General features: G+C 38.9%; 1 protein-coding gene across 1 annotated transcript; it reads left to right on the top strand.

Moving 5' to 3' along the window:
- Positions 1 to 7510: 7510 nt before the first annotated feature.
- On the top strand, positions 7511 to 8416 carry LOC309391672 (mas-related G-protein coupled receptor member H-like; the record flags this gene model as incomplete). The annotated part of the gene is made up of 1 exon (XM_081952337.1): positions 7511 to 8416. The coding sequence occupies one exon, from the start codon at positions 7511 to 7513 to the stop codon at positions 8414 to 8416; it is 906 nt and encodes a 301-aa protein (XP_081808463.1).

Raw genomic sequence — 8416 nt, 5'->3', positions numbered from 1 at the left:
CTCTGTTCCAGTTGTCATTGCTTCGGTTGCAGCCTACGGGAATCTCATTTGATCATGAGATTCTGAAAGAGATCTGTTCCTGCGTCTCCTGGAGATTCCTCCTACAATCAACAGGTATGTCAGAAGCAAAGGGAGCGCTTGAGTGGTAGTAATGTTTATTTGCAAAATATCTTTTCAGTTCTTGAGTTCAGGATAGGGCTTGGGAACCATGAAGATACGGTATAGGGTTCCCTGCCTAGGCAGGGGGTTGGACTAGAAGACCTCCAAGGTCCCTTCCAACTCTACTATTGTATTGTATTGTAAGATGGTATTGGTTAATACCACAGAATCCCACGGCCAAATGAAAATGTCATTCTCAGTTTGTTATCCAGCTCTTAATTTTATTTATTTAGTTAGGTTTTTATCCTGCCTTTTATTAGTTTTATATGGAAATGGAAAAGCTGGTTGGGAATCCAGGGGATTGGAGATGGGGCGCAGCTTCTAGTGTTGTTGAATGTTGCGGCGCAGTGTGGCAGGTGAACAGAGGTGGTGGTGGTGGGTGCAGTAGAACTGCCCATTAGGTGTCAGGCTGTAGTGGGAATGGGGGCCCCTCACAAGCCGCATGCCACCTCTATTTACCTGTTGCATCCGCATGCCCCCCCTCCACAATGCTAGAAGCTGCACACCACCTCCCTTCATCTACCGCACCCCGCCACTTTCCATGCAATGCCCCAAGCTGTGCACCACCTCCTTTGGCCTGCTGTGCCCAGCATGCCCCCTGCAAGACCAGAAACTATGCCAGCCTTGCTCCTTCTCCCCCCACTTTTGTTGGAGTTGAGTTGTGAGCTAAGCTCTTCTGCCCAACTCACTCTCACCTGTCTGCACCCCAGTGGCTCTAAAAGTTGCTACTCCTGCCTCCACTCCCCTTCCCCTCTAGTCTAGTTGACAGATCTACAAGGTTCCCCCAAGCAGCGGGATTCTTTTGCACTTTTAAAAATAATTTCTTGCATTGCATCGCCCCCCACCCCCTGCCTCTGTGATTGCACATCATCCATTGCATGCGTTGTGGCCCACCAGGGGAGCTGGCAACAGTTTTGGACAGTGATGAGTTTGGGGAGGAACATGGGCCAGTCCTGGAGTCTGGGGAAGGCTCTGATGAGGGCTGTGTGTCGGAGGCAGAGAGGGGGCCAGGGCCGTCTGACAGTTATCAGCTGCCTTCAGACATCAGTGAGGCAGAGGAACAGCTGGAGCCTGTTCCCAGTGTGCGCATGCGCAGAGTTGCCAGAAGAAGGGAACAGCTAAGGAACAAGGGTCAACTTGGGAGTAAGGCCACAGGTGGGCGATGAATGGCCCCTTCCATAAGGAATAAAAGAGGAGCAAAAGGGGAGTGGAGTTTGCAGGAGACAATTATTTTGCTTAATCGGCCTATGACTCTCCGGGACTCCTGGCCAGGTTCTGCAGATATTTGCCTGGCAGCTCTCCATGCCAGAGAAGGTCTGTGACTATAAATCCTCCCTTGAAAGACTTTGCTGGATGGGAATGAGCAGAATTCACAGTAATCCAAGGGTTTTTCCTTAGGAAAAGGCATTTGCTTCATGCTCTTGGGAAGCCTGGGTCAGAACAGCATGGTGTCCCCACAGCACCATTGCTTCTGCCTGCCACCTGATTATCTGGGGGCTATTTGTCCTGTGCATCCAAAGGTCTGGGTCAAAAAGTGTCTGGGCAAATGGGCAGGGACAAAAGGTGAGGAGTGGAGGGCCATGGGCCCATTGTCCATGGAGAATGGCCAGGAAAGGGCCAGCAGTGAAGCCAGCTGTAAATGTGCTGAGGCAGGTGGCCGAGGGAAAGGAGGTGCAGCCAAGGGTCCGTGCCTAAACATCCAAGACCCTGGTATCTGATATTTGTTTTGTTGCAGTGCCAAACCAGGCAGTTACAGACGTACAAATGACAGATTCAATGATTCCTTTGTAGAACTGTTCCAGCAGCTCTTTGGGGACCCTGGGCTTTCTGACTTGACGCAGGAAGAACATTCTCTGTTGTGCTTTTTGGATGATGTTTTTGATGCTAGGTGTCCATTTTAAGTCTTAGGATGTGACAGAACCTAAAATCTCAATCTTGTTGGCTGTTGTCCCTTTTATGCCAGAGGATCTGTGCTCCTGCACTCCCAATTCAACTTGTGTCACCATGACTGACAGTCCTGACAACATTTGGAAGATCACCAATGACTTCACTGGTGTGGATGCTCCATCACGAGAGGCTTTTAAGAGGAGATTGGACAATCCCTGGTCTGAAATGGTAGAGGGGTCTCCTGCTTGACCAGGGGGTTAGACTAGAAGACCTCCAAGGTCCCTTCCGACTCTGTTACTCTGTTCTGTTGTGTTTAGGAGAATCAAAACTCAATCCAAAGAGCAATGCATTGTTGCATGGGCAAAGGAGCCAGTACTCAACTTGCTGAGTTGAATTAATCAAAGTTTATTTTAGTCTACTAATTTGCTTCTAAAATTAGCCAAGAAGATGTTTCTAGGATGTGTGCAAAGAGAGGATTGAGACTCCCCCTTTCCCTTGCGGCTGGTATGGATTGATTTTAAGTAATTTATTTTTCTTTTCTTTTCTTTTTATAATTTTTTTTTCCAAAACAAACACAACACTTAAAATCTCCTTCCTTACATACTGTAGAAAGTGTATCAGTTGGGTACAAAGGACTTTTGTGCATCTCTTCCACAGTCATCAAGCATAATTCATATTAACTCAAGTATTTTAACTCAGATATTTAAACATGTTACCATCATCACACCCCCATTTTCATTTGACTATAATTGTTTAAACGCCCTTCATCATAAAATATACCAAGATTTAATACAGAACCACATACTGGCATTCCATTTGCTATTTCTAAAATCCCCACTGAATCATTATGGCCTATTCTAGCTAAACATCCATAATATTTAGTAACAAAATTTTCTAACCCTCCTTTCCAAATCACTGTTTGCAATTTACATCCAGTTTCCTTATTTTGTACATATATATATATATATATATATATATATATATATATATATATATATATATATATATATATATATATATATATATATATATATATAAATATATATATATATATATATATATATATATACACGTGTGTGTGTGTGTGTGTGTGTGTGTGTGCGTGCGCGCGCCATATTTTTTATTTTTAATGTTGCCTTTTTATATATTTTATCAGCACAAATACAACACACACACACACACACACACACACACACATATATATTTATCATTATCGCTCCTTTAATTTAGTAATTTATTTTTCATTGTTATGAGCTGTACAGGGTCATTGAGCATTTGCTAGCCTACAAGTTCAATGAATTATAGTAGGATGCTCAATTCGCCACATCATATTCGGACTAGATTTGACATTTTTATCCACCTAACAAATTCTTCCCAAGGATTTGGGATAGAGAGAAATTGTTATCTGATAGTGTTAAATGTTTTATTGTGCTAAACGTTTTATTGCAGGATTAAGCTCCCTCCCCCCCCAAAAAAAGCTTATTCCTGCAGTTGACTAAGGGTGATTTTGTCAGTGGTTTTTTGTCAAGTTTTTATTTTATTTTATGATGTTTATACAATATAAACTAAAATATAAACTAAAATATAAACTAAAATATAAAATAAAACATAAAATAAAATATAAAACAAGTTACATTGTAGCCCGGTGGCTAAGTTGCTGAGCTTGTCAATCAAAAGGTTGGCAGTTTGGCAGTTCAAATCCCTAGCGCTGTGTAACGGAGTGAGCTCCCGTGACTTGTCCCAGCTTCTGCCAACCTAGCAGTTCGAAAGCATATAAAAAATACAAATAGAAAAATAGGAACCACCTTTGGTGGGAAGAGAACAGCATTCCGTGCACCTTCTGTGTTTAGTCATGCCAGCCACATGACCACAGAGACATCTTTGGACAGTGCTGGCTCTTCGGCTTTGAAACAGAAATGAACACTGCCCTCTAGAGTCAGGAATGAGTAGCACATATGTGCGAGGGGAACCTTTACCTTATACATATCAATGCGTGAATGGTGTGATTCCTGAGTATCATACATTTCCATACAAATAGACATAGTATTATTACTCATAGTTATTACATTTCATTTTCATTATTTCATATTATTTATCCATATCTTTTACTACCACTCTAAACCTTCTTCTTACACTTTCATACATCTTAAGATATTGATATACATATACCATATTTCCCCTCTTATTTTTATCTCAATTTTAACTCTCCCCCTCCTATCTCTATTATATTCACAGACATGATAATAACATTTCTTTTCTGTTTCCCATCTTCCATCTCTTTTGTTACTCATGTTTCCATTATTTAGCTCTTCACATCTGTTTATATTAAGGTTCCATCCTTTCTTTTTTTATTATTCAATATCTCAATATACATTTCTGGTACCAATCACAATCATGTGAAGGATTTAAAATAGATCTATTTCATATTTTTTCTAATATCATCATTCAAACTCTAATTTTCAATTAAAACTTAATTTTTATTCATACATCTATTCATATACTTTCCAATCCTCTAATCTGTATAATTCTACTATTAATACACATGTTACATTAAAATATATTCTTTCATTATCTAATCACCAAATATTTAATTTAGCATTTCACTATTAATCATATACATATATAATTCTAATATTATTAAACGTTATTGAAATACTTTCATGAAATATTTTTTACTTTACTTTCCCTTTCTTTTTTCCTTTATCCTACACCTTTTGCCCATATCCAGTTTTCTAACCTTTTTTGGAGGGTTGTCTCCCATACTCTTCTTTTAGATCTTTTAAGCCTTTTATTTCATCTGCCTTTAAATCTATATTTTGACTATACATTTTAGCTTTCTCTCTCCTCACCATCTTTGCCAACTGTCTAGTTTTGAATCTATTTGTTCTAACCCCTGTCCTTTCCCCCCAGTTATTTTCCTGTCTCTTCCATTCCCTTTTCAAATCTTTTAAGATATTTTCCTCTTGTTTTAATTCCCTATTTGCTATTAATTTTAATAATGTCTCCTCATTGTTGCCTTCTTCTTGCTCGTTTCTCAATTCTGCTGTCTCCTCTGTTTCTTCTGGTAGCTTCATTCTTTCCTTATTTTCATGATCTTTCTTCGTTGTTCCTTGTATTATATTTTCCCATTTTTGGTCTATACAATCAAATATTTGCATCATCTCCTTATGTAGTTTCTTTATAAAATCCTTAATGTTTTGATACATCAGATCCATTCCATTTTCTCTGCTTACTTCCATCCTGCACTACATCTTTGCTTAGCAAATCTCCTTTTGGGTCAATTGTCCAGAAATTATTAGAATCACACTTTTAAATGTCAAATCAACCAGTAGTCAATCTAATTTAGAAAAAAAACACAAGGGGTTATCCATGCCTCTTCCAACCACTTTATTTGCTCAATGATATTCAACGATATTCAGGGTCTCTTGGCTAAATTTCTTATTTGATGTATAAATCTCCAATAGTTTTAAAGTAAATACTTGTAATCCAGCAAATATAGATGATTATTCCCAAGATTGCATAGTTCTCCTTTTAACAGCAAATGGAACTCTAGCTTCAACTTGCTCCAGTCTCTCTTCGTTATTGCTGACAATTCCAATTTTGGTTATTTTGAATTATAAATCCAATACGTGGGAAAATGTAATAATAATTAAAAAAGCTCAGGATCTAATTCCAACATATAATCATGCCTTTTTGATACATCTTTTACTTTGAGAGTTCAATTTTTTTTAAAAAAAATCTCTTCTTAATTTCTCTGGTATTTTTTTTACATGGTTATTCAGTGCTAGCAATTGGTTTTAAGGCAGAGGAAGATTTCTGCTGGTTCAGCCAGGATAGGAGAAACCATTAGTCGCGGCGGGGGAGGCTCCACCCACCTGCCCAGATGCTTCTGCGCATGAGCACACGAGTGAACCGGTAGTAAAAAAAATTGAAACCCACCATTGTTTAAACATGCTTCCTCCTTGTATTTCTTGGGGTCATTTTTCAATATAAAATATTATCTCACCCAGTTCACACACAACTCACTTTTTATTCTCCAGCAGTCTTAAGTGTTTAGGCAGCCCTGGCTTCATGGCAGTCATGTTTGCTTCCGCTGCTCCTCGTCTTCGGGTGAGGAGTCTTTCCTAGTCAGGTTGGAGAGATGTGGCTCTTCTCGACCTGCTAGGCAGTCCCCCTTTACTTCACCACTCCTCCATGGTGGCTATGGCTCAATTTGAGCCCTCCGATGAGGAGAGGTCGGAGCAGGGCCGCAGAGCTCACGATCCTCATTTCTGAAGGTGCTGGAAGTACAATTGGATGTCTTTATCAATGTTGATGGTGTTCACGTGGCATGACAGATGTTCTGGGATTGCACCCAAGGCACCTATTACTTCTAACAAAAACTTTATGGCAAAATTACTTGCTTTCAGTCTTTGCATATTTGTGACTAGTAAAAACATTTGTTCCATTAGACCTACAGCTGCTGGCCCTGGTTGCTCAGACAACATTCCTGAATCGTTTATCCTACGTGGAACCAGATTCCAGAAGCACCAGCATCTAGTGTCCTTCTCCTTGTTGACCCAAGCAACAACAGATTTGGTATGGATTTCTGTAAAGTATGCCTCGTTTTATTGTTTATGGGAGAGGCACTCTTCATCTGTCGTAATTATTAATATTACTATTCATAGAAGTCAAAAGGTTTTCTCAGTCTAGCTGGAGATAAGATAGAGAGGAAGAAATGACGATTATGAAGAAGTAATAAATCCTGACTGCTTTCTTTCTTTTTCAAATAGGAACTTCCATTCTATTTTAAAAAAAAATATTTACAAACATACAAAATACACACATACAGAACTTAGACATACGCTACATTTACACAGTACATTGGAACTTCATGTTCCTTCTAATAGCAGTTTCAAATCTGTATAGTTCTACTTATGTTATTTCCCCTTCTAATATATTTCATTTGAGTTTCGCCATTTTTAACCCTCTTATTTTATTCATCTATCTGATATATTGGGTGATTACCTATAATAAGTTTAAACTCTCTTAAGTGCATATATATATGAACATTTTTCTTAACTTCTATTTTTGGCCTTTATTGGCTTCTTTCATTGATCCTTGTTTCTTTCCTCCATCCACCTACACCATTTCCCCTATATCTGATAATGTTCTGTCTCTGATCCATTGTCCTTCTTCTTATTGACTCAGGCAACAACCAATTTGGTATGGATTTCTGTAAAGTATGCCTCATTTTATTGTTTACAGGAGAGGCACTCTTCATCTGTCTTAATTCTTAATATTACTATTCAGAGAGGTCCAAAAGTTCTTCCAGTCTAGCTGGAGATAAGATAGAGAGGAAGCAACAATGATTATGGAGAAGTCATAAATCCTGACTGCTTTCCTTTTTTTTTCCAAATAGGAACTTCCATTCTAAAAGAAGAGGCTATTGGAGCATTACAGAAGTCTCTTGATCAATTTTAGCATGGACTACAGCGGTGATATAGAAGAATATTCTGCGATTGGCTATCCAGATGATTTGGATGAGAACCAAAATATAGCCATCAATTCCAAACATATGATATTGTCAGCCACACTGATCGTTTGCTGTATTGGACTCCCATTAAATGGAATTGTTATCCAGATACTTGGTTTCCAGATTAAGAAAACCCCTTTCATTGTGTTGATTCTTAATTTAGCTGTGGCTGACTTTGGATTCCTTCTATCTATGGCTATTTATTCCATTACTCTTTTTGAAGATAAATCAGAGATGTCCGAGTTATTCTTTTTTTCTTTCTCCCAGATCATGTACATTGCTGGAGTGTTTCTTCTGACGGTCATCAGCATTGACCGGTGTGTTTCTGTCCTCTTCCCAATCTGGCATCGCTATTCACGGCCAAAGTATTTGTCCCCTGTTGTGTGTGCCTTCCTCTGGATTTTCTCTTTCCTCCTCGTTGTAATTCCAAACATTATGAAACCTGTATTTCAATATCCATTTATCCAGAATGTCTATTTCCTGGTGACTGTTGTACTCGTCCTTCCATTGATAACATCCTCTAGTGTGATCCTGTTCATCAAAGTGTATCTTAAACCTAAACAGTTTAAACGGGGAAGACCTCTAGTAATTATCTTAATTACACTTCTCTGTTTCTTCATTTTCTCTATTCCTTTTTGGATCTATGTGTTCACTACACATTTTCTTGGCATGGGTAATTGGGCTATATTTCCTGATTTGGAGAGCTATTTTTTTCTGTTTGCTTCTGTTAACAGCAGTCTTAACCCAGTGATCTACTTTCTGGTTGGGAGAAAGAAACTAGCTCCATCCATGGAGAACATCAAGGTCATTTTTCAAAGTGTCTTCAAGGAAGATGAAGCTCCTCAAATCGGATAG

Source organism: Natrix helvetica, assembly GCF_964273705.1.
Source record: "Natrix helvetica genome assembly, chromosome: 4".
Classification (NCBI taxonomy): Eukaryota; Metazoa; Chordata; class Lepidosauria; order Squamata; family Natricidae; genus Natrix; species Natrix helvetica.
The sequence above is the reverse complement of the archived record's forward strand: the minus strand, read 5'-3'. Positions and strand labels throughout refer to the sequence as shown.